Source organism: Ursus maritimus, unplaced genomic scaffold (assembly GCF_017311325.1).
Source record: "Ursus maritimus isolate PB19 unplaced genomic scaffold, ASM1731132v1 scaffold_19, whole genome shotgun sequence".
NCBI classification, from domain to species: Eukaryota; Metazoa; Chordata; class Mammalia; order Carnivora; family Ursidae; genus Ursus; species Ursus maritimus.
Window position 1 is genome coordinate 29,704,801 of NW_024424341.1, and position 27,694 is coordinate 29,732,494.

Consider the following 27,694-nt stretch of genomic DNA (forward strand, 5'->3'; position numbering starts at 1 on the left):
TGATACTAAGCTCAGTAGATGTTCGTTCTTAGTGCATACGCCATGCCCAATTGGGAATAACCTTTAGCCCCGGGTCAAAAACAGGAGTGACGAATTCAGCACACCCTTCTCCAGCCTCTGCTGTTCCAGTCCTACCCCAGCCTTGCCCACCCGTCCTCTGCTCCTGACTGCTGCATTCATTCCCCCTCCCTCTCTCTCCCCACCGGCTTCCACTCCCGCTGTGCTGCTCCTGGGCTCTCACTCTTCTCCCCTCTGCCTTTGCTCACAGTGGACCTGGATGAGTCCCAGACACTACCCACCCAGGAACATTCTTTCTGAGTTTCTTTCACTACTTAAACTACACCCCAAATGCCCCAGTGTCACAAGACTTTCTGACTTTTGTGAGCCTTTCAAGCACAGAGTGGTATCTCATTTCTCATTGTTTTTATAAATAGTAATATTGAGCATCTGTTCGTAAATTTGGTTTTTCTACCTTAACTTGCTAACTGCGTGATTTTGGATGTCACCTCACCTTTCTAAGTTCTCTCTTCTATAAAATAAGGAAAAGTAAAACTCTCTCGTAGGAAGGCCACAAAATGAGGTAATGCATAGAAAGTGATTTATACTAGGTCTCAAAGTAGTAAGCTCTCCCAAGAAGTTATCTATATTTGTTGTTATTCTTGGATTTTAAAGAAAATATGATTTATCAAAAGGCAAATTTAGAAAATCTTTAAGCAATTGGTTATTAGAAAATTGCCAATAATCATAATTCAGTTAGAGGATATTCTCCTGAGGTCCCTGGAACCCACAGTGAGAAGAGATCAAGAGAGACTATACAGCTGATAATGTCCAGGTAATTGATAATGTCCAGGGAATAACAAGGGAATTTTGGTGAAGGGAAGAGATTAACAGTAGGTTGAAAAAAAGGATAATATATTTTACCCTTCCTTTTTTTGGTTTACATTTCTATATGTAAGTATTCTAATCACATCATTAAAACTTGCCACATGGAAGAAGTTAAAAAAAAGAAATCCATGAGTTTATTACTTAATAAAACCCCTATTAAAACTTTGATGTATCATCTTTATTCTTATTATGCTTAACTCTGAATTAACTTACAAGTATGCTGATCACACAATCATGTATCATACTTAAGTAATGAAGAGAGCATACTAATTTTTCAATAGTCTGCAAAAATCACCATTTTAATTGCTTCATAATATTCCATCAAGTGCACGTGCCAGGGTAATTATATTTTAGTGCTCGGGACTTGAAAGTAATTTAGTATCCTCAAAAATGTATAGTATAAATTACAAATTATTTTAATCAAATGGATTTAGATGTGCTAACATATCTTAGTGTAAGTCAATGTGCTTAAAAATACCTATATCTGTACAGCCCCATAGAAAGTAAACACTTTTAGTAATATGATTTTCAAGCAGCACTGTGATCTGGGCAATCCGGGTATCATTACTGTGTCAGAGATGAAAGAACCAACCAAGGCTCTGTGTTTAAGAATGTGCCTTAGATCCGACCTTTGCAAGACCCCCTCCAGGGATTCCGTTCCCCAGGGCACTTCCTTAGTACAACATCATTCTACTTAATCGGAACAGCTCAAAGTTAACTGAGAGACGGAATTAGAATCTCTAGTGCACGTGGGTGTTTGGAAAGCTTGAGTAATCTTTCTCCAGTCTCTCAATACATGGTTGTAAGGCTCTGTCAAGATTTTTGTGAGTGTCAAACAAATATGTGAAATTGCTTAGCACTGTGAATAGACATACGAGAAATTTAAGATTTGCAGAACATGTGATATAAACACTCATATTTTGAGTACTTCAGAATTTATGACAGTGACATTATGGAAACAAATTTGTGATAAATGTATGACAAAAGCATGTATTTCAAATAAGGAAATAATTTAACTTCTTGAACTCCGAATGGAAAATGACACAGAATTAGTAGATGGAGCATATGCTTTTGTTAGCAAGCTTGTCATCAACAGAATTGTGTTTTTTCAGTATCTCTCAGTATCTTAGCCTCACTAGCAAAGGTAACATTAGGTTACATTATTTTAGAGACTACCCTAAAACGCCAGGAGAATTGCAATTGCTCCTTCCCTGTGGTCATTTAGAACGGACCAGTATAACTGCTGAGCAAAATAAAATGGAGAATTGCAACTTTCAGTATCGCCAATTTCTAAATGAATTATATTGGAAACATAATGTATAGCATGTAAATGGCCCCCAGAATACACCTTTTGACATAGCAAAAGAGTATAATGTATGGAAGCTGAGAATTTTATCAAACATAATCAGTCTTGATTACTAAATAAAATTATTTTTAGTGGTGCATTGAGAACTTTTAATGTGACTAGATACATTAAAATAGTAAGTTTCTTGTGTGTCAGTTAGGAAACTTACCAAATATATATCTATGATAAGTAGAAAGTTATAAAGGGAAATACTAGCTTGTAAATAGATTAGGCTTCTTATATACACCAATTCATTTAATCCTTACAACAATCGCTGCCTACATTTACTCCATACACACAAGTAAACAGAATGGCAAAATGAATACCTTTTTTTTTTTTTTAAAGATTTTATTTATTTATTTGACATAGAGACAGCCAGCGAGAGAGGGAACACAAGCAGGGGGAGTGGGAGAGGAAGAAGCAGGCTCCCAGCGGAGGAGCCCGATGTGGGACTCGATCCCGGAACGCCGGGATCACGCCCTGAGCTGAAGGCAGACGCTTAACGACTGCGCTACCCAGGCGCCCCAAAATGAATACCTTTGTACACATTCCCCAGCCTCAACCCGTGGCCAATCCTGTCCCATCCATCCCCCCTCCACCCCCCGTGTTGTCTCCTGTAACATTATTTTGAAACAAATAACAAGCATTCTAATCTTTCATCCTTAACTATTTCAGTATGAATCTCTGAAGGCAAAAGCTTTTCTTAAAGCAGAACCTAAAAAAATGTAACAATAATTCATTTACATCAATGAATATCTAGTCGGTTTTCAAATTTCCAACAGTAAACTGAAAAATGCGTTTCATTTTGCCAGTGTACGAATAAAGACTATCCCTTTTCAAAGACCTGAACCTAATAAGAAATAAGGACTTGTATTAAGGACTGTTGATGCCAGAGCCTGTTCTCTGCATATGTACTCCGTGGAGTATTGCCTCATTTACTATCTGTTACTCAGTTGAGATGTGGGTCCCCGGGGAATTGCTGAACATGTACGTGTTCAGAGCAGATACTTATTCCTATTCTTACGGAGCCGTGACTTTCATACCCGAGAGAACAGTCAGAATAGGTCACGGTGTCTGTCATTCCTTTATTCATAAATGTTACATTTGTGGCCTAAGATTTGCAACTGTTCTGCATTCAAAGGAAAATTTGAGTGTATAGAACAGTAAACTCTACACTACGTATTGCATGGAGAGAAACATTATTTATGTGTACAATAATAAGCCCCAATACCATATCACTGGGATTCTGGTAGAGTTTGCCCTCAGATTTATTCATTTTAGTTTTTTTATCGATGGAGACGGAGGCATTTTATCGGTTTCTTAAGGAAATAATTATGGTTATTCTATAGTATATTATATACAATGTAGTTTCTTAAAATTCAAATAAGCAGAATTGAATAGCTATACAATATCACGAAAACTACATGCATTATGTCTAATAAACTGAGTTTGAGGATGCATACAAATATCTCTGAAAGTTATGTATGTTTATGTTACATACTTTTGAAATCTTTTTTAAATGTTCATCGACTAATCTCAGTTGCATTGAAGCAAATAAAATGGGCATTTAGGAACCTCTTATTGCTGCACGGTACAATTACACTGTCTGCAGTATAATTTCCAAAATGTATATTCAAATGCAAATGAGTTAAAAAAGAAAACTTTGCATTCAAGAAATTAAAACTATTTTTGTTTCAGTCACTTTTCTGGGAAGTATTTTCTTGGTATTTTTTGTCTTGAGGTTAAAAATACTGCCAGCTACACCCAAATAAGTATTTGGCTTTATTTCCTAAATGGGATTGTCGCTATGATCAGAGGACATTCAGAGGAGTGGCTGTTTCTCTTTTGACTGTTTAGACTCAGGTGTTAAACCCAAATAAGGCCGTGCGGTCAGCCTGCGGAGCTGTGAGTGACAGTGGGCCACACCACAGCAACCACAACTGTACTTACTCGGTTCTTATAAGCCAGGCAGATAGTAATCTCTTATTATTTTACTTAATTTGTAGTTCGAACTTTGGAATTAATTATTTCTATCCCCAATTTATAGAGGAAGAAACTGAGGCTTCATTTCTCTGGCTAATGAGTGACAGATCCCTAACCATCTGTAATTGTGTGCCCTTTTCCAGGGCAAACTAAGGTCTCCAGGTCAAAGGTTTGGGTGGGCGTTCTTGATTTCTCTTTATGGAGAGGGAGTGGAGGCATTATTAATATTTCAGTTGTTGTTGGAATAACAGTTATTGGGACTTGAAAAGAGTTGTCTACAGAGCTAAAAGCTGTATTTGTTTGAACATGAACTAAATGAGTTTGTATTGGCTGTGTTGAGTGGAGGAAATACTTTCCAAATCTCAGACATCCTAGCATTAAAAATGGAGCACATGCATTAAGGCATTTAAGTTCTCTGTGTTCTTTGTTCCATTTATCTATATCAAGGTACCCATGGGTATGGGAGCCATTTACTGGTTTGTTGTTTTGTTACATCTGGCAGTGTTTCAAAAGGCAATGCAGGTAGGCAGGTGTTATTATTGATTGAAATAAAAACACTTTTGTGCCAGACTCTCTAACCCGGTGTCTGCTGCATGCATTTATTCGCCCTCTGTTCCCAGAGGGCAGACGAGCATGTCTCTGGTGAAGAATAGGTTAAGAGAGTCTGCACGTGTTTGCTCCCTGATTACGTTATTACTAAATAAAGTAGGCTTTTCTTTGACTGTGTGTGTAATGAAACTTTAATTGTGCGACCAAATAATACAGAGTCTGAAGGTCAAGCAACCCAAAATATACCACATTGTATTTTAGTCTTTGTGTTCTAAAAATATTTGATAAAATTTAAAGTCCGCACCAACTTTAAAAAGAATGCTTCAGGGGCCATTAATCTTTGTATCTGCTAAGACTAAGTGTTGCAGTTAGACACACCTCAGGTTACTTAGCTCCTGGGTGACAAGTTTCTGTGAAAGTTTAGGTTTTGATCTAAGTGAGGATACAGTGTTCACCAGTTAAATAAATACTGTACATAGTATTTAATGTACATCACAATGTACAGTACAATATACATAAGTGTATATATAGTATACATTAGTACTATAATATTTAATGTATGTTAAATAATGAATGGCTTCAGAGGCCAAAATGAGAGTGTAAGGCTATAAGGAACCGTAAGGGCTGATTGTACTCTATCCAAGCTTTTAAACAGTTCAGTTTTTCAGATTAAACATAATAAAGTGGATATTTTGTTTTGTTCTGCTGGAAAGATTGGTTGATTTTTCAAGTCTCCTTCTAAAACACATATTTAAATTTGTACTTGGAAAAATGATTAGCAATCATTTAATAAATAAATGGCATTTTGAAGCACTCTGAAGACTAATCAATATATTAGAAAGATTGTATAGAAACATTAATAGAATGCAGAGGTGAGGAATGATTTACTTTGAATTTTATAATATCTCTAATAGAGGACTCAGTTTTCTTTCATCAGTGAACAATAGTTATTTTAATGGGAATGGTCGTAAGAATGCCATTATTCTTTGTAATATTAATGGTAAAAGGAAAGATGTTAATGGAGCTCTTTATGGTATAATGCATGAAAAATTATATGATATCTAAAATCTGAAGCTGAAAGGTACTTCTCATGGTGTTCTTAATGATCTATAGAAAAGCACAAAAGTGAAAAATACAATTTTAATGAAGTATTCTTCAAAGTCTTCTCTTTTTGCTTTTGGATAAATACATGCAGATTTAAATCTTGATTGTCTTCACCGAACTATTTTTTAAAGCATTAAATACTTATTTCTTTTACAAAGTTAGCGTAATTATTTTCGTTTAACTTTTCTTTTTTTCATGTAGGCTCCACACCGAGTGTGGAGCCCACCACAGGACTTGAACTCATGACCCTGAGATCAAGACCTGAGCTGAGATCAAGAGTCAGATGCTTAATTGACTGAGCCACCCACGTGCCCCTCATTTAACTTTTTATTTTTTATTTTTATTTTTTTAAAGATTTTATTTATTTATTTGACAGAGAGAGAGAGAGACAGCCAGTGAGAGAGGGAACACATGCAGGGGGAGTGGGAGAGGAAGAAGCAGGCTTCCTGCTGAGCAAGGTGCCTGATGCGGGGCTCGATCCCAGAACCCCGGAATCATGCCCTGAGCCGAAGGCAGATGCTTAACGACTGAGCCACTCAGGCACCCCATCATTTAACTTTTTATATTGAAATACAACACAATCAAAAAAATAAAAGGTATAGACACACACAGCTCATTGAATTATCAAAAAGTGAAAACACCTATGTAAATATTACCTAGGCCAAGAATATTACAGTATCTCAAACACCTGCTTTCATCTCTTTCCTGATCACTACTACCTCTCTCTTCTCCCAAAGTTATCACTATCATGATTGTTAATGCCTGTTTTGAATTATACTCAAAAGAAATCGTGCAATATATACTTTTTTTTTTATATGTGGCTACCTGGGTTAGCATTATGTTTGAGAAACGTATCCATATTGTTGTGTATAGGTATAACTGATTTATTTTCATTGTTTTACAGCATCTCGTTACACGAGTGTATCTGAATGTTTATCCATTCTACAAATGGACGTGTGAGTTGGATTTGGGGACTATTCTGAATAATACTTCAGGAGCATTCATGTGCTCATGTACACAGTACTGCTTTCCTGTTGGGTACACTCTTGAGAGGGGAATTGCTGGCTCACAAAATAAGTGTATGTTTAACTTTACTGCAATATGTGAAAGATTTTTTGTAGAGATCGTGTTCATTTATACTCTCAACCGCAGTGTTTGAAAATGCCATTTCTTCCACATTCTTGACAACACTTGGTATTGTCAGTATTCTTTTAATTTTAGCTTTTTATTGTTTCCCTCAAATTTAGCTATTCTGGTTGGCATGCAGAACTTTCACACTGTGGATTGAATTTACAGTGTCCTGTGCCTAATGAGGCTGGACACCATTGCATAGGTCTGCTAGTCATTTAGGTATTTCTTTGTCCCGTTTTTTCTTATTGCTTTGTAGTTCTATAAATCCTGAACACAAATATACTGAAAAATAGGTCCTTCCATTCTGTGGCTTCTCTTTTCACTATCTTAACATCTGTAAATGAACAGAGTTATTAAGTTTAGTATATTCTGATTTGTCAGCCTTTCCTTTTATGTCTCGCCCTTTCCTTTTGTGTCATGTTTAAGACAACTTTGCCCTCCTCCAGGTTGTGAAGATATCTAGCACCAGGTTGTGAAGATATCCAGCTGTGCTATCTTCTAGCACATCTGCTATCTCTATTCACATTTAGCTTTACAGTCTTTCTGCCCATGATTTAAGGGAGTGATCAACCTTCCTTTTTTTTTTTTTTTTTTTTTTTTTTTTTTTTTTCGTTCTCCTCTCTCCCCTAGTGTGGATATTTGATCTACCCAGCACCAGGCATTTAAAAGAGGTGGTTTATTGTTTGTTGTTGTTTTTTTTTTTTTAACTGATTTGCATTGCAAAGGTAGTCAGAAATCCATTCCCCATTTATGTTGAGTCTGTTTCTGGATTCTCTATTCCGTTCCATTGGTCTGTTTGAGTAATCTTCTGCCAATATGACATTCTGTTATTTTTGTAACATTCGGAGACTTGATACCCAGTCAAGAAAATCCTCCAACTTTGTTTTTCTTCAAGGGTGTCTTGGTGATTCCTGTCCCTTTATATTTTCACTAACAATGTATGAGAGTTCTTGTTGCTCCACATCCTCATCAGTACTGGTGTTGTCAGTGTTGTGGATTTGGGCCATTCAAATAGGTGTGTAAATTCAATCCATATCAGTATATAGACTTTCATTCAGCAGATTTGCTGAACACATGCTATAAAGTAAAGAAACTTCTGCATAAACAATCATGCAACCTATGAATGACAGCAGGCTTTTTTCTTTCTTTCCAATCCATATTTACCTGTTAAATATTTTTCTTACCCTTATTAGAATGTTCACTTCATGTTGAATGAAAGGGTCTATAGAGAACATACTTTGATTCCCGAACTCAAAGCTGATCTCAGCATTTCTTCTAACATGTGACGGGTTGCTGTAAGATTTTTGTAGATGTCCTTTACAGATTTAGAAATTCCCTTTTTGGCTAAAAGTTTTAATCACATTTAGATGTTGCATTTAATCAAATGCTCTTTCTACATCTGTTTGGAAGATAATATTTTCTTCAGTTTGATTAATTACCTTGAAAGATTTTTAAATATTAAGCAATCCTTATGTTCCTGGAAGAAACTTGATTCAGTTATGATCTATGAAACTTTTTCTTTATTTCTTTATTCTATAATAATTTTGCAACTATTTTTAAAGGATAGTTGGATCTATGTTTATGAATAAGATTGGCTTTTATTTTCCTTCTTGAAAGTTCCTTGTCAGATTTTGATATCAAAGTTATGCTAGCCTCACAAAACAAGTTGGAGAAGCATTCCGGTTTTCTACATTTTGAAGGTGTTTGTGTAAGATCAGTGTCATTTTGTCCTTAGATGTTTAGAAAAATTCACAAGGGAATAGATCAGGGCCTGGAATTTTCCATGTGTGAACATTCTTAAATTATGGATATAACTTTGCCAACAGAGATAGGCAATTCAGATTTTCCTGTTTTTCATCTGTTTTGGCAAGCTGCTGTCTGTTTAGAACTTGCTCACTTAATTTTCAAAAACTATTCAGAGTAGCCTCTTATGATCATTGTAACTTGTCTGGGATCAGTAGGATGCTCTTTTGAATTCCTGATATTGGTTATTTCTGTCTGTTCTTTTTTTCTTTTCCTTGACCAGTTTAGCTAGGCTTTCATTAATTTCAGTGTCCTTTCACAGCCTTATTTTTATCATTTACTTTGTGTTTCATTCTTGGTTTTAATCTACTGTATTTTTTCCCTAGTGTCTTAACATCCATCCTTAACACATTAATCTCTGTCTTTTTTCTTTTAATGTCCATGTGCTCAGCACCGGTGACTTCTCTTCTACTTGTGACATTGGTAGTTTGGGTCTTTCTCTCTTATTTTTCCTTGGACAGCATGAGTGGGGATCTATCAATTTCAGTGAACTTTTCAAAGAAAGAGCTTTTGATTTTGTTAATTTTCTCTAATTTTTTGTTTTCAGTTTCACTTATTTGTGCTCTAATTTTTATTATTTCTTTTCTTCTGATTATTTTAGATTTATATTGCCCTACATTCTCTAGTTTCATAGGATGGAAACTGAGATTATTTATTTAGGTCTTTGGGTTTTTTTTCCCCTAAGGTATGTGTTTAATGCTACAAATGCTGCTGTATCTCACAGATTTTGATAAATTATATTTTTATTTTCATTTAGATTAATTTTTAAAAATTTCACTTGAGACATCTGCCTTAGCTCTTGGGTTATTTCCAAATATTTTTAGGCTTTCTAGCTATCATTCTGTTACTTAGTTTAATCCTATTGTGGTTTGAGAGCATACTTTGTATAGTTTACAGTTTCTATAAAATTTGTGAGGGTGTTTTGGGGCCCATAATCCAGTCTGTCTTTGTGCATGTTTCATATGATCTTGAGAGGACTGTTTCTACTGCTGTTGGGTAGAATATTCTAAAATGTCAATTTGATCCAGTTGACTAATACTGATATACAGGTCTTCTATATTCTTACTGTTTTTCTGTCTTTTTGATGTATCAACTACTCCAACTATAATAATGGATTTGTCTATTTCTCCCTGCAGTTCTATCAGTATTTGCCTCATGTATTTTGACCCTTTGCTGTTATGTGTTACACATAGAGGATTGTTATGCCATGTTGTAAAATCAATTGCTTTGCCATTATGCAATGTGCCTGTTTATCCCCGATAATCTTTCTTGTTCTGCAGGCTGCTTTGTTTGAAATTAATATGGCCAGTCCAGCTTTTTTTAGATCAGTGTTAATGTTAGGCTAAAATACAAAATGAAAACCAAACTCGAAGATTCCCTGAGCAGACGAAACCATTTAAGCCCCATAAGCAAAACTAAATCTAGCTTATTTCGTGAACGTAAGTGAAACGTAAGTCATCTTCTGAAAAATGGTATAAGATAACCACTTTTAATCAATCCCCTGCCATCTGGAAACCCCCATTGTAATAACCAATAACTGTAAAGGTTAAACACCTTCCTCATTTTCACGTTATAAGCCATCCTGTAATGTCACACCTCTAAGCTTCAAAGCAGTTTTGATTTGAAAACTCCCAATTCTTGAACTGCTCTTATATGCACAATAAACTCTCACTAATTACTATCTTATTGATCTGGTGCTGTTTTTGGATTTTTGCTATATTTGGATTTTTGACATTAGCAGAGTATATCTTTCTCTGTTCTTTTACTTTTAATGTATTTTAGTCTTTATATTGAAAGTGGATTGCTTGTAGATAACATATAGTTGGGTCTCATCATTCTTTATACGCCTACAATCTGTCTTTTAATGTTGTATTTAAAGTGATTATTGATATGTTTGGATTAATATCTGCCATGTTTGTAACTATTTTCTATTTGTTGCATTTGTCTTTTGTTTCTTGCTTCCCCCTTTTTGATGTTTTTTATCTGAATTTGAGCATTTTGTATTATTCAGTTTTATCTCTTTCCATATTGACATACAAAAAAATTTTAGTGACTGTCCTTACCTATCAAAGACCATCTTCAGATAACATTATGCTACTTAATAAGTAGCGTAGGTACCTTAGAGTATTCCCAGTCCCTCCCTCTCATCCCTTGCAACATTGCTGCCATTCATTTAATTTATCCATATGCTGTAATCACCCAAGACATTTTTAGTATTATTTCTTTAAACAGTTATCTTATAACTAAGAATAAGAAAAATTATTTTATTGTACCTTCTGTTATTCCTTCTCAAATGCTCGTCTTTTCTTTGCAAGTTCCTGACTTATATCATTTAACTTTTGTCTAAAGAACTTTCTTTAAATACCTCTTGCAAAGCAGGTCTAGTAGCAATGACTTTTATTGGTTTTTGTCTGAGAAAGTTTTTATTTTTTCTTTTCTTTTGAGAGATAATTTCTCAGGTGTAGAATTTTAAGTTTATTTTTACTTCTTTCAACACTTTGAATATTTTGCTCCACTCTCTTCCTGTTTGTGTGTTTTCTGATGAGAAGTCCAATATACTTCTTACCCTCATTCCTCTATAGGTAAGGCATTTGTTTTTCTCAGCTTCTTTCCAAAGATTCTCTTTATCTTTGGTTTTCTGCAGTTTGATTATGTTATAACTCAGTATAGAGTTTATTTTGATTTCTTTTTTTAATAATTTTTTATTATGTTATGTTAGTCACCATACAGTATATCCTTAGTTTTTGATGTAATGTTCCATGATTCATTATTTGCATATAACACCCAGCGCACCATGCAATATGTGCCCTCCGTAATACCCATTACCAGCCTATCCCAGTCCCTCACCCCCATCCCCTCTGAAGCCCTCAGTTTGATTTCTAACCTGTTTGTTACTCTTTGAAATTCCTGGGTCTACTTTGTTGTCTGTCATTAATTTTGGAAAGTCCATTGGCCATTATTCAAATATTTCTTCCACTTCATTCTCTCTTTCTTTACCTTCTGGTATTCCACTTATGCATATGTTACAACTTTTACAGTTATCCCCAGTTCTTGGATATTCTCTTCTGCATGTTTCTTTTGCATTATAGTTTAGGAAGTTTGCATTTTCTTATCTTTAATCTCACTGATTTTTTCCATAGTTGTGTTGAATTTATCGATGTGCCTATCAAAGACAGTCTCCATTTCTGTCAATGTTTTTGATTTCTGCTATTTCTCTTGGGTTCTTTCTTAGAGTTTTCATCTCCCTGTTTATCTTACCCATCTTTCTTGCATGCTGTCCGCTTGTCCCATTAGAACCCTTATCATATTAATCATAGTTGTTTTAAATTCCTAGTCTGATAATTCCAACATCTGAGACATATATAAGACTGGTTCCAGTGGTTGTTTTGTCTCTGCAGAATGTGTTTTTTCTTGTCTTTTGGCATGCCTTGCAATTTCTCGCTGAAATCTGGACATGTTGCATCTAGTAGTGGGAACCAAAATGAATAGGTCTTTTTGTGTGAGGATTTATATTAATCTGGCAAGGAATTGGGCTGTACTTAATGTTTGCTCTAGGTGTTGTAGGTGCCAGGGGCTTCAAATTCATCTAGGACTCTTGTTTTGGCCTCTCCTCTTGACTTTGAGGTCATCTTCCGAGGTAGTCTGTGTTTGTAGTTCTTTCAGCTATTATCCAATATTACTATACAGGGTTCTTTTGGTATGATGATATGATGTGAGGATAATATTCCTCATATTCCAACTAAATATTCCTATAATATTCCAACTAAATGTCAGTGTTTTTAGTGGGTCTCTGTCTTGGGACTGTGACCTTCACTAGTGTTTCTCTAGTGGTGTGGCTTGTTTCCCTCTGCCCCTTACTTCTTTTCCTGGCTACTAACTCCTGAGGACTGTTTGTTCCCTTAGGTGGGGCAGGGAGCATAGGGAAACCAGAATGGGAGGAATGTTCTTTTCTAATTGGGATGAGGCTCTGGCAAAGTCTTTTCCCTTGGACAGTAGGCCTTTGGTGTACAGAACACTCTGGGCATAGTTTGCAATGATTACCTTCTCCTCTCCCAGCCAGAGCCGGGAGGGAATCTTTTTCTGAATCTTCAGAAAGAGCATGGAAAGTTTCCTGGAAGTCAAGTTCACAGAAAAGTGGGGCCCTCTAAGACTGTGGTCCTCAAGAGTTTCTGTTTCTCGTGCCAGTCCACCCTCAGCCTCTGTCGATATATCAGTAGTACCACATAAGCAGCCCTACCAGTTTATGGCATCGGTGGCTTCTACTCTAGGTGGACAGATCTTTGCTCTGACTCTTTGGATGGTCTTGTCTTTCCAGATATCAAGGTGGTAGTTTGCCATATGTTTTATTCAGCTTAGGCTGCTGTCACAAAATACTGTAGACTGGGTGGCTTAAACAACCGACATTTATTTCTCACAGTTGTGGAATTTGAAAAGTCCAAAATCAAGTTGCTGGCTGATTCAGTTTCCTGGTGAGAGCCTGCTTCCTGGCTTGTAGGTACCAGCCTTCTCACCGTGTCCTCATCTGGCTGTGGTCTCTCTTCTCATCCTTATGACACTAATCCCATCATGGGGGCCCCATCCTCATGACTTCATCTAAACCTAATTACTTCCCAAAGGCCCTACTTTCAAATACCTTCATGTTGGGATTAGGGCCTCAGCATGAATTTTGGAGGGACACAATCCAGTCCATAGTGCATGTAACCTCAGTGTTCTGATAGGTCTAAGAAAGGTCATTGATTTTAAATTTGTCCAGCTTTCTTGTTGTTTAGAGAATAAGAATGATGTCTAAGCTCTTTAAATACAGAGCTGATGCTTTTCCTATTTACTAATGTATGTGTCTGTGTATCCAAGACTCTGAATTTCCCTTTAAAAAAAAAGATTTATTTATTTATTTACTTATTTGAGAGAGAGAGAGAGAGCAAGAGAGCATGAGTGGGATCATCAGAGGGAGAGGGGAGAGAGAATCCCATGCCGAGCATGGGCTCGATCACAGCACTGAGGTCATGACCTGAGTCAAGACCAAAAGTCAGACACTTAACTGACTTCGCCACCTCCTTGCCCCATCTCTCCGAATTTCCATTTAAGAACAGATTTCGCTGCTGCTTTATTACTTTCTTTGTGTATAGGACATCCTGTTTGAAGAACGAACAATTTGCAACCTATTAGGATATCTTTCTACAGAGTGTAACTACATTTGTTTCTGGAGGTAGAAATGAGCACTAGTGGGACACCTGGGTGGCTCAGTTGGTTAAGCTCCTGCCTTCAGCTCAGGTCATATTCCCAGAGTCCTGGGATCAAGTCCCACATTGGGCTCCCTGCTCAATGGGGAGCCTGCTTCTCCCTCTGTCTGCTACTCTCCCTGCTTGTGCTCTCTCTCTCTCTCTCTCTGACAAATAAATAAATAAAATCTTAAAAAAAAAAAAAAAGAAATGAGCATTAGACATCTCTGATCATCTTAATATTATTGTGAAGATAGAGGCTAAATTTTGGTCCCTGTAAGGAGTTGTCTGTCTCTGACTTACCCTGTATCCTAAGCTGTAGGGAGCTTACAGGATATTCTCATCCTTGGGGGACCTAGAACTAAAATTCTGTCTTTAACCCTATGTGGTTGTAAAAAGATCTGGTCAGGTGCTTCGTATCTCAGGTTCTCTTCAGGAATCCTAGACAGAGTAAAAGGTCTCAAAAGTAGGGCTCGCTTTCTTAGGTTTTCTTCTTCTCCCAGATCTTGGACATTTAATGTTTTATTGTCTTTTAGCACTTCATTCCCTGGTTTTCATTTTGTACAGCTTTTCTAGCAGGAGGCTTGTTCAGAATTTCCTGGTCTACCAACCAGAGTATGATTATTTTTTTTAAGCTAGAAGTTATTTTTCATCTCATTTAATAAAACCTTAGTCTTCCACAAAACTGGACATATATTACCCTAGTATAAATTTAAGCATAATGACCTGTCCACGTATCTTCCATAAAACAATTTATTGCTATCTCTGAACAATAGTTACGAACTACAGCCAAGGTTGCATCTTTCATGTGCTTTTTCACTCTTGCCACTTGATCTTGCCATCTTGAGAACTGAAACATTTCTATGCTAAAATGGCTGAAACAGTGTATTTTACAACTTGGTGTCTCCACAGATTCTAATAAAATGGCCAAAGCATGGGACCTTACTGAAATATTGCTAACAATTTGGTATCCCTTCAAATAAATATTTTAAAGATAGTGAATATTTTCAGAGAGGGGTGGTAGGAACAAATTTTATATTAATAAAATTCTATAGTCTTATTTCGAAATTTGAGATTTATCATATACACAGGACAAAACTTAGCTTTCTAATTTGCTTTCTGTACCCTCATTGCTATTTCTCTATTACAGTAAATGAATGACATTCACACACGAGAGAATCCGTGTTTATACATACAGTTACAATAGTCTTGTTCAACATACGTTTAAAAGTTATTCTTATCTAGGTTTATGTTAGCAAGTTCCCTGCTTTTCAGGAGTTCTTATTTTTTTCTTTGCTTTTCTTTTGCATTTTTTGGTTTTTAGACAAGACAACCTCTTGGGAGGCACACTGGCACACTTGGTAAATATTTATAACCAACATCATAAAACAAAGGGCTGACTTCCATTAGACAGCATGTTGTTATGATGCATTTCGTGTCTGCATGTCAGCTGACTGTGTCAAAACGAGTTGTACTTGGAAATAGGTCATATGTAAGTCACATGAATTCTCACAACAGGAGAGGTCAGGGGATTTGCATGTTTGCCTGCTTGTCATGTTGAATTTATATTAGTATTGCTGTTTATTTTGGTGGGAGTGAAACCACTTTTTATGTAATTACATAGCCTGCTGTAGAACTACATGTAAGTGGTCCCATGCTTCTGGTTTATTACAGCAGTGTTTGGATCCCCTTATGAACTGCCATATGGGTTTTTCCCTTTATGCATCTTGACTTTCATAGATGAGTTGCTCAGTTAATATTGATAAAATAGATTAATGCTATTACACCTCTTCATAAACTTTAGAATCATTATGGAAATACTTAAAATCTTGTGAAAACTTTAATTCATTAACTCCATAAATTATCTTGGTTAGAGTACATTTTTAAACCATATACGAATACCTCATTGAGTTTGAAATCATCAAGCCTCAAAGAAAAGAAAAATACAATTAAGGCCTTTTGATTTTTGTCACATTAGACACATCACCTTACTTCTGTTTGTAGATATCTCATATATTTGATGAAATACTGGCATATTCTTTTACATTCCATATCTACTAGGTTATCACTTTATGCATGAGTCCTATTGATTATTGAACATTTGTCTTTTATTTTTATTCTACTCCAATAATTTTGAGCAAATGTAAAGTTTATAGAACAATCCTTTTGTCTATAAAAGTTAACTGGTAGAGCTATGTTCAGCAATCATCTAAGTTGCATTACTCTCAATGTGTCAAAGATTTTAAATGTAAATTATGAGAAAAAGTGAAGGGAGCCTCCAATAAAATATCAAGCTTCCTCTAGGGTGGGTTGTTTGCTTTCATGTTCTGGTAGAGTGAGGCCTACTGATAGCTTAGCTAAATTATGTGCTGTGGCATCAAGAAAAGCCTGGGATTAAATCTTTACTCTGCCACTTCCTAGCTGTGTGGCTTTAGGCACACAGCCTCTGTAATTTTCATTATCTTCTGCTTTAAAGTGGGTACAAAAATGACTACTTTACAGGGTTGATGGAAACATTACAGGTACATAATATATTTCTTCTGCACCTGATGCTGAGACACAGAGTTGCACACTGAAGACCTTTAGACTGATAGCACAGAACACATTTGCTACTTATTTCTCTCTTTGGAAGTTAACCCGGGTGAACCCTTCTCCTAAAATCGTTTCCTTCTCTAAAAAGTCTTGTAGTAATGTAGGGAGGGGAAAAACATGGTTTATCCACAAGCCAGAAAAAATTTCAAAGCCAGCTAAAGACCAAAAGCACAAATTGGCTTGGTATGCATTAGAAATGCAGATTCCAGGGCCCCACTCACAGACTTAGCACAGGAGGCTCAGGATCTAGAAATTGCATTTTTAAACGGCTTCTCAAGTAATTCTGACAGACACCAAAATTCTGAATCTATAATCAAAGGGAAGACAAACATCCACATAGTAAGATTGTATTTTTAAAAGAGTAATTTAAATCCTTGTGTTCTTTTATTTCTTTTTAATTTATTTTATTTTTGTTAAAGATTTATTCATTTTGTTTAGAGAGAAAGCATGAGTGGGGGGGAGGGCCAAAGGGAGAGGGTGAGAGAGTATCCCAAGCAGATTCCACACCGAGTGTGGAACCTGATGTGGGGCTCGATCCCACAACCCAGAGATCAAGACCTGAGCCAAAATCAAGAGTCCAATGCTTAACCAATTGAGCCACCCAGGTGCCCTAAATCCGTGTGTTCTTTTATGAATTGTGATGGTATGAAAAAAATCTTCATAGCAATTTGAGGAATATCTCTTAGGCAAAGAAAATACATTTGGAACCTGATAGTATGCCTAGAATTTTTCATTTATAAGGTAATGTAACATCAAACCCATGCCTCATTCACTAACATTCTGAAAAAATGCCCATTAAATACAGAATTCCACAGCAAATTCTTTGTTGTTATCCTTTGTATTGAAAAAATTTCAACATGGAGAGCACGACAAGACAAATATTACTGTTCAGTTAAATAATATTTAATTAATGGTGCATATTCCCCCAATGATGTTGATACTAGGAAGTTAAATTTAAGGTACTCAGAGCATAACAAAATAATGTTCTGCCTACTCTGTCACCGTATACACACACTTTCTGTGTCTACGTCTTACTTCATTTTACTAATTAATTATAAAATTAATACATGGTCACTTTAAAAAACCCAGATATGACTGGAATGTGCTAAAAATACCATACCCTCCACCTCACAATTTCCCTTGCCCTTTGTAAGAAAAACCTACTTAAAATTTTGAAGGTGCCAAGATATTTTTATTACATACACAAGGTAAGTACCTTATATATCTTCTTTATGTTCTTAAAATTTAAATAACTCATAAATCGATCAGGTAAAATGTGAAAGATTGCCATTTGCAGACCTCCCCATTCCACTTACCTGTCTGTTGCCCCTGCCTTTTCTCCTAATCCCTTAAGATGTTGGGATCATCATAGCGGCATCTATCTAAATCTGTGAACGTACATTAATGTTGGAAAAATATGAGATCTTTTGGAGGGTTATCTGATTCATCATCCAGCTGTTCACTGAAAGAAATCAAAATTGTATTAGCCTGCCAGTGGCAGCCAGGAAAATCGGATTGAAGTGTAAGAGGGTGTGATTAGGATTGAATGTCGATGGACCAGGGCCTCAACCCTGGATGCACATTACCCTGGTTTGGAGAGCCTATAAACACACACACACACACACACACACACACACACACACACCAATGCCCAGAGTATAAAATTTGACTAGTGGGAAGAATGGGGCTTTCCAGAAGGGTCTGGCTATCAGAGTTAAAATATCTGTGGGTTTAAACAGTATTCTCCTATTGGTGTTATAGGAAACAGTAGCCAGGAATGTGGGCCTAATAGTTGAAAACATACTGGATAACTATCTTGGTCATGGTAGATAGAGTGCACATTTGCACATTCATGTTGGACATGCTCTGAAAGGTTCTGTAATCGAGAAACCTGTTGAACTTCGTTTTGTTTTTAAGCCAATCTTTCCCCAATGTACACATCCGACAAATCTTTATTGTGAACCTCTTCAAGCCAAGCCATGTTCTAGGTACTATGGATGAATGCCACTGAAGGTCCTTGCTTTAATGAAGCTAGTCTTCTAGTGGGATAAGATAAACAAATAAACAATAATCAAACAGAAGAAGACCCCAAATAATGAGTAATATGAGGAAAATAAAATAGGAAGATAAGATGCAGGGGTATGCCAGGTGCACTGCTTTTGAAGGTATTATTAGAAAGGGTCTGACTTAGGTGGTAATATTTTGACCAAGGCCTGAAATGGCAAAAGGAGCTGGTTCCAGAGAAGTTTCAGAGTAATGTGGACAGCTGGTGCAAAGGTCCTAAGCAGGACTGAGCTTGGTTGTTCTACAGGGTACAGTGTGGTGAAAGCATAATGGAGGGTATTGTCAGAGACTATATATTTGATAATGAGTTCGGATTTTGTTCTAAGTGGTAAATGAAGCAAGGGAGGGGTGGTGGTGACACAGTTTAGTTTACCTTTAAAAATATTCCTGACTGCTCAAAGGGGAAGAGATTAAGGCTGTGGATGGGGATGGTGACAGGGGACGGGAGAACCAAAAAGGAGGAGAGGTCACTGAGGTAGTTCGGGTGAGGCAGTGCTTTGTGGAACTGGGTGGACATAGCTGAGATGAAGACAGATGCCCAGATTTTGAATATCATGTGGAGGTGTCATCACAGAAGGCCTATGGTGTGTGAGCCTGAGAGTTGGGTGTATGGAGTATTGGTGAGGTGGTGGCAGGAGGTAGAGAATTGATTGATAAGGGGAGTCAAATCAAATTAATTTGACTATGGACCACCAAACATTTTTTAAAAAAATGTTTTGGTAAGTGCTGATAAAGAGATATTTGTAAACTAGAACAAAAAGCGGGTAAATGAGCAGAGTCCCTGTGTATTGGTGTTCCGAATGTATTCATCTCTGCCTCGTGCAGCCTACATGAAGTTGACCTTCTATGCCGATCCGGTCATGGTCAGCAGACCTACCAGCCTGAGTAGATCGCTAATTTTGTCCCAGCATATGCTGATTGTTACAGTATGGAAAAAACAAAAAACAAAAAAAGCCAGGGGGAGGAGGAGAAGGAGAAAGAGAAGTAGGAGGAAGGGAAGATGGGTAGCAGAGTAGGAGAAGAAGAAATAAAACATATAAATTATTGAGAACAGCTTCTGCTTCCCTCTAACATTTCCACATATGAAACCTCACCATTTGTCAGGAAGGTGAAAATAAAAGCTGCTCCATGTCAGGTGCTGTAGTGCGTGGGTTTTGCTATGTGTTACGCAGATGCACCCTGATACGGCGGAAGGAAGGTAGCTCTTGGTCTCACCTTACAACAATTGTACAAACACCAGAAGGTTATCTTCTACCTTTTTTTTTTTTTTACAGATTTTATTTATTTATTTGAGAGGGAGAAGCAGGCTTCCTGCTGAGTAGGAAGCCCACGGGGCCACATCCCAGGGTCCTGGGATCAGGACTGGAGCTGAAGCTTCAGCAGATGCTTAACCGACTACACCACCCAGATGCCCCTATTTTCTACCTTTCTGACCTTTAATTTCCTCATTTGCACTTTGTGTTAGCTTAGCATCATTCTCAAGGTCTTTCTAGCTTTCAAATTCTAGCGTCTGTAAGTATAATTATAGGTCTTTCCAAATTATTATTGCTTCCAATTTCCCTTAACATTTTTTTAATACTGGTGCTTCTGTTTTATTATTGTTTTATTAAATAACTTTGACATGTAGCAATTCTTACTGTGCGTATCCAGCAGTGCCGTGAAGTTGAACAGCCTGTTATCAGACTGTTCGGAATGGAGTGTTAGGAGATACTTTTGTTTATGTTAGTAAGAGGAGAAAATGAAACAACAGAAACATGTCCTAAGTTTTATCATTCATCAGTGATGCCAGCAACTTCTTTGCTGAATCAGATCCTACTTTCTGAATACTGAAAGAGGATTTTCTCAATTTTTTTTTTTGTGTTGTTCGCAATGTTAATACCTTTTATGTTGAATCTAAACTCTATAGAAACAAAGTTTATTGAGGGTATCATGGTTGAAAGCTGGCTTAATGGGGAAGGTAGAATTTCAACTACTCTCAGTATAAAGAAAAGCCTGGGCAATCGTACCTTCTGTGGATGGAGGGACATTACTGTGTAACTGGTAATATGATTTTCTTGAAGAAGGTAGCCATTTTTACAGTAAAAAAGCAAGTCAGACATTGTTCATTGACGTTCTAGGTCACAGGGTGAAACGGATATTCTCCGGATGCATTGATTTTCTTCTTTCCCCTTTCTTCTAGGGCTTTTCAGGAAATGCAAATGCAGACAGTGTTGTGTACTATAGACTCCAGCCTTCTATCAAAGCCCGATTTCTGCGCTTCATCCCTTTAGAGTGGAACCCCAGGGGCAGAATTGGAATGCGGATCGAGGTGTTCGGGTGTGCCTACAGTAAGTGTTTGTTTATCTAACACACTGGCATAGATTTCAAAAGAGATGTTTTGAAAGCCAACCTGCATGCTGAAATTGACTTTATAGCTATGTAAAGAGATATAAAAACAGGAATGATTTTTGTGGAAAGCTTTTTTTGTGCCCATACATGGCAATATTGACTTTAGTGTTTGGCTTTATATTTTAAATCAGAAATGGAAGCATTTTATAGATAGATCAATCCATACAGAGATAAATAGATACAGATACCTGTTTATTAACACATGTGAATCCATTTAGCCGAATCTCATATTATTAACTAGACCCTGGCTTTCAAATATTAGAGTTTTCTCCCCATGGACTATATTTGATGATGTTTCACTTAGGCACCCTGAATTTAATAAAAGATACAGTGTTCCATTTAGTATAACCAGTCAAATGTCAGGACACCAAAGAATGTTTGTCTCTCCAGCCTAAAAATAATATGCCACATAACTCATTTATAAACGTGCTGTGCCTTTGGCATAAATTCATAGAAAAGGTAAAGACCTCTGCCAAAATATAAAACGTGTTTGAAATACTTTCACATAAAAAATGATAGAAACCACAGATTTCACTTAGTCTCCTCTTAATGAAACATTTTATTATATCTTTTTGTGGGGTAGGGGCCTAAGAGTTATTGATAGCCTACCTCAAGCCACACCATCCTGTTAGATGCTCTTTTATTATAGAACAATGAGTTAGTTAATATGATCTACAATTATCAGATGAGCAGTCTGAGGTTTGGAGAGAGTCCGTAATCTGTCCAGCATCTCACACCTAGCACACAGAAGAATCCGGAAAAGAGCCCGGGACTGTTCAGTTCCTCTTTATCACTGTTCCTCTAGTGAACCTTTATTTTTTAGCCACAAAAGGTTTTTTCACACATATTTTTCACTTTTTGATGTAAGTCAGGTTAGGTTCTGGTTCACTTTATTTGCAGGAAGGGAAGGCATATCATGCAGGGGGCAGGCAACTTGTTGACGTTGTCTGAACTGTGTCAGGCAAACGAACCATGGTGTACAGACTGCAGGTCTCCTTGCACTGGTTGGTGATGTTCCTGGCACCTCAATCCCCCACCATCGAAGGTAACTGACCAGGCTTTTGTTCCCACTGGGGTCTACAGAATAGTGATCACAGTATGAATATTAATAGGAATAATAATAATAGCAATAATACTAATATTGATAGTATTATTTTTTAAAGATTTTATTTATTTGAGAGAGAGAGGGAGAACACAAGAGTGAGAGTGAGAGAGAGAAGCAGACTCCCCATTTGAGCAGGGAGCCCGATGTAGGGCTTGATCCCAGGACCTTGGGATCATGATCTGAGCTGAAGGAAGATACTTAACCGACTAAGCCACCCAGGAATCCCCCCCTTTTCTTTTAAGATTTTACTTATTTATTTGTCAGAGAGAGAGCACAAGCAGGGGGAGCAGCAGGCAGAGTGAGGAGCCTGATGCCGGACTCTCTTCCAGGACCCTGGGATCATGACCTGAGCTGAAGGCAGACACTTAACCAACTGAGCCACCCAGGCATCCTCCAATAGTATTAATTTTTTAATGCTAGAAATAGCAACATTTTCTTGAGGGCTTATTATATGTCTAGCATTATATTAACAGTTTATAGTTTTTTTTTAAAGTCTGGGGTAAATATTATAAGATAACTATTCTATTCTCCAACTTTGCAAATGAGGTTGGCCTAAAAGCTCAGGGAGGATGGCTTGCTCAAGCCACACTGATGGGAAGTGACTGAGCTGGGTTCGCAGCCAGGTCTGCTGCACCCCAGAACCCAAGTGCAGGCTCAGGCTCCGTCCAGCTTTTAAATCCCAGAGATGAGCCTGGGCAGCTTACTTCTCACTGTCTGCCCACTTAATCTCTTGGCTTCAGCAGTTCAGCTTAGCCGCTCCTATTATGTGTTAGCTCCTCCTTTGCAATGATCCATTTGAATAAAATCATCCTTTAAAAGAATATCCCACCCCAAATTGCAATTCTGGAACACAGAACCCAGACAGCCAGTCTTATTTGTCTTTGGATCATGGAGTTAGCAAAGCCCATGCTACGCAATGGATAATTCAGCAAAACAAATTTCAAATGCTTCATATTTATACTTGCATTCTCTACTTACTCCGAGTATCCACCTTGCAAAATATTTATTTATCGCAGTATAAAAATAGCTAACAGTTCTTGAGCACTTACTCTCTGTCAGGTGTAGTTTTTATAGGCATTCTAACATAATCCTAAAAATCACCCATCTAATAGAGCCTTAGAAATATGAAGCAATTTTCCCCATCGTACACACTTAATACACAGTCAGTCTAGGATGTAAATTCAACATCAGTTGAATAAGACTATTGACCCTCCTTTTCTAAGACTAAAGCACCCCTCATGATGTCCCCATAGACATGACTGCTGAGAAGCAGCTTCCTTTGAGTTCTCTCTGCCACATGCTCCACGATGACTCAAGTCTCCCTCCACTTTCATCGATCTGCAACCCTACGGAACAGTCTTTTTCCTGCCACTTCAGTTGCTGTTTCTTGCAGCAAGTGCATTGTCCATGCATTTAATCAGCCTCCTCTTCTCACTGACCCGCTGCTGAAGTAGCAGTACCAAGGGCCAATAAGATTTTAAATTCAAACATAAACACCTGTGGTTAAAGGGTATGATAGGCTCTGTTGTATAATTTAGAATAAGAGAAAAACATATAAATAATGGAAAAGTATTCTCATAGATAACCTAAACTAACCTCCAGATGGGTTGGATGTGAGTGCCTTAAGGGAGGGTCTTTGATCAAATGGACTTTAATTCTTGGATTACACTTCTATTCTCTACCTGTTCATAGTATCAGCCTTGCAGAATATGAATTTACTAAAGCATGATTCTATGTAACTATCATTTATTAAATAGTTAATATGTATCAGATATTTTCTTTCTAGGCATTTTCTGATTTAGTCCTAACAACACAGTGAAATAGGGGCTTGAATATTACCATTTTATGCAAGACTAAGAGGAGAGGAACAGAATTGTCCACTGAGTGAGCCCTGTGGCTTGCTCTGGGCTGCCTGTACAGAAATAGGTGGGACTATCAGCTCCCCTTGTCCTCAGAAGGAAGAGGTGCAGGTGCTATCAGCCCAAGAACACAGCTGCAAGATTTTGTCTGCAACTCCCCTGAGTAGCCCAGATCCAAGATCAGCCTGGATTTTCTTCAGATATATAAGGCCATTCTCCTACAGTCCCTATAAAAAGGAGAAGTGGTATTGGGGCGTGGTCACAGGATACCTGCCCATGCTGGCAGTTAAGTGAGCCTTTTGTGAAGGCCTGGAGGACTGCATGCACCTGCTGGCCTGTGTGTCCATGTTGCTTGCACCAAGTTAATGTGAGTCTTTTTTGGGCTTTGCCTGAGCCACTCACTCAAGAGCAGTGTATACCAGGGTGCTTCAAGTCTCCTGACGTGGGAGAAAGTGAAACTTAGAGAAATCAAGAACTTTGTTCAGGATTACATAGACTGCTTGTGTTAGATCTAAGATTTAAATTCACATCCATTACTTTCTTAAAGCCTGTGCTCTTGACAACTATATGAATCATACATGCATTTACCTTTTAAATATTTATTGACACTTGTTGAAAGAGAACTCTACTAGGTAGTGGGTATAGGGATAAATTTTAAATAATGTATATATCCTAATAAATGGAAATTATTACTATATGTAACATATTTTGCATTCTAACCCTAGGTTTATTCAATACAGTCCTTTCTCTCTGTACAACAAAGCACAAACGCAACATTATCTAAAATGCTACAGTTAAAAAACTCAAAACAAAATTTATAGTACTTGTACAATAAAAGCCAAAAAAGGAATGTGCGTGTTGCCAAGGTAACCTGTAAGAACACCATGTATGACAGCTGTAGCAGGGGTCTGTGATGACCCTCCAGAGCTTGCTGTCAACTTGCTTATTAATTTCAGTGAGAGAAAGGGAGTTGTGGGGTGAGGGAGTATGTGCCTGAGTACATGTAAAAACAGAACCATTTACAGCAACTAATATGGGGTGTTTGACCCCAGAGATCAGAAGAGGCAATGTCATAAAAATTATAAAAACTCAGTGTAAAATATTGTAGCATGAGTGTAGGATGTGAGGAATGAAGTGATTGATGAATTGAGATTAGTATAAGAACGTTTATAGCAAGAGGTTTGAAACTAAAATGCAGATCTTTTCACATGGGAGCCTGGGAGGACAGACCAAATAGGAGAAGGGACATACCCTAGTTGAGCACAGAGACAGAGACGAGAATTGGTCAAAGGATTGGTTTGTATTTGAGAATGGTCATTCAGGCTGAAGGAAATGGCGCACAGAGCAGCTCGGTTAGGAGGCTTCTGATCTCATGTGTGCAGTGACCGTGGAACCTCAAACCAGAGGACCAGTGATCAGGAGAGAGGGTTCTCTTGACTCAGATCAGACTCAAATGTACCAAGGATGTTGAATTAAGAGAGCTTAGTGATTGCATGGGAGGGTCCCTGAGTTATCGGATTGGAACAAGCATCTGGAAATTGGTGCCATGCTGGGAGGGCCAGTGGAGAATGAACGAGCTCTGAAAGGGCACAGGGGAGATCGTTAATTCCATTGTTGACTCCTTGAATGCAACCCTGGGGAACACAGAAGGTTGGAACTCTAAATGCTCTCAGTCGAAGGTATATAATTGAAACCTATATTAATATCGTTGTTATTAAATCATAGCTTTCCACTTACTGCATTACTGTTAAGAATAAAAGTATAAAGTGCTGTGTTTGGACAGCTGCTTATGTCTTTGAAAAGGAGAGATGCATTTCTATCATAATTAAAGTGGATCCTCTATGCTGTTTCTCAGGTAGCATGTGTTTTTATGCCAGGCCCCCCACCCTGTGCCTCCTGCACGTGTTCACTGAAGTTATAGATACAAGCTGCTCCTATGAATACTGCAGGGACCGTGGCTATTGTGAGAGCCACACATAATTTTATTACCCTCTGTCCGGGTGAGTTAGGGCAGTAACTTGTTATGAAGGAACATCAAGTGAATGGAAAATCCATATCAAAGAGCATGTTCTACTTTTATGTTGGAAAACTTGAAGTTGTTTCCTGAGTAATGAGAGAAGGAGAAGCTAAATTTTATGGGTTCAAAGAGAAAGTATAAATTTCAGATGTCTTGGCCATAGCAGCCGTGAACATGTTTATAGAGCTAGACAAGAGATGTGGGTAAGGAAATAACTTGTGGAAGAAGGAAAAAGAAGAGAAAATGTTTGACAGTAAAGAAATACCACTCTACAAAGTGTCCTGAAGGGAAGTAACCAATGGATAAACAAAGGCAGAGAAAGGAAACAAAACTGAGTAGAAGTGAACGTGTCTGAGATGTCCTGAGGGAGTGGCAGTGAAGCCACAGGAGATGATATTCTTTAATTGTGGATGCATTGCTGCGACAATTGCCCTTAGTGTAAATCCCAAGTTCCTCTTCTCTAGGTGTGTAGACATCCTCATTTTGCAGCCCGTGAACTTCCTTTCCTCATCCTCAACAGAGTAAGAGCCTCCAGCTGTCCAGCCATTCTGAACCACTTCCATTTCTTCAACCTGCCACTATTTCATGATTTTTCTAGACCTGGGATCTTTGCACGGTGCCCGGGGCAATCACCGCACATGCAGCCTTCATTTCTCGACGGAGATAAGTCTTTCACCTATTGCCTTTTCTCAGCAGAGGAATCACAGTCTCTGACAACTTCTCTGACACCTCACTTTTGGGTCAGAGGACACTTCCACCTGTTCCTGGAACAGCCGTTCTCCCGGTGGTCATACTAGGCGCACCGATACTGTATGGTAGTCAGATGTTCCTTCTTTGGTATGAATCTTCTGGTAGGTGAATGAATGAAGGGGAACAGGGTCGGTGAGCCTCAGGAGGGCTTTTCCCCTGCCAACCTGGCTGCATGTGTGGTCTGTGGAAGACCAGACACAGAACACGGGAACAACTGAGAAGCCCGGAAGAGAAGAGATCTATAGAAGTTGAGGAACGACATACAATATAGAAACTATTGTGTTTATTTGCTTAAATCCAGACTGTTTAAGAGAAAATTATGGATTCTATTTAACAAATGGAAGCAAGTTATCAATTACATAGCTCATGTCAACTTAAAAGAATAAAAATATGCATTTTATAATGTAAAAACTGTTGAAAGCTGGAGTGACTTCAATCAGTAGATTTCAGTTTGGAAAACATTATTAAAAGGAATGCAAGAAAGTAGCCTGAGAAGTGCCAGCTACTGACACTGAGAACTGAATCATTGTCTTCTGTCTCCGCTCACCACACGTCCGGTTAGGGGGAGAAATGAAAAGCAGTAAACTTTTTGGATTTACTCTAAAGAATAGTGATAATTGAATTCAATGCATGTTTATGAAGCAGCTCCCACATGTTAACTGCTAAATACTTGACCAAGGTGAATTAAATACAGCCCCTGCAGTCTAATTGTTTATTAGCTAATACCGTAGCTGAGGAATCCTATTTTATGCCAAAGATTAAAGAGAAGTTAGATTCTGGTCAGCCTAAAATCAAGGAGGATAAATCCTAATTCTTTGCAAAATTTATAGTCTTTAAGATTTTAATCTTATGATAAGTGAGGTTATAGTAAAATTAAAGTAAGGTTAGCTTAGCTATTTT

At 37.6% G+C, this 27,694-nt stretch overlaps 1 protein-coding gene across 7 annotated transcripts in view; it reads left to right on the plus strand.

The window, feature by feature from the left end:
* CNTNAP4 (contactin associated protein family member 4) overlaps positions 1-27,694 on the plus strand; it is a 241,629-nt gene that overhangs the window by 104,068 nt on the left and 109,867 nt on the right. For all 7 annotated transcript variants that reach the window (XM_008689726.2, XM_040633615.1, XM_040633618.1 and 4 more), the window contains one exon: positions 20,855-21,002. In XM_008689726.2, the coding sequence (XP_008687948.2) occupies positions 20,855-21,002 (148 nt within the window). The remainder of the gene's footprint in view (positions 1-20,854; positions 21,003-27,694) is intronic.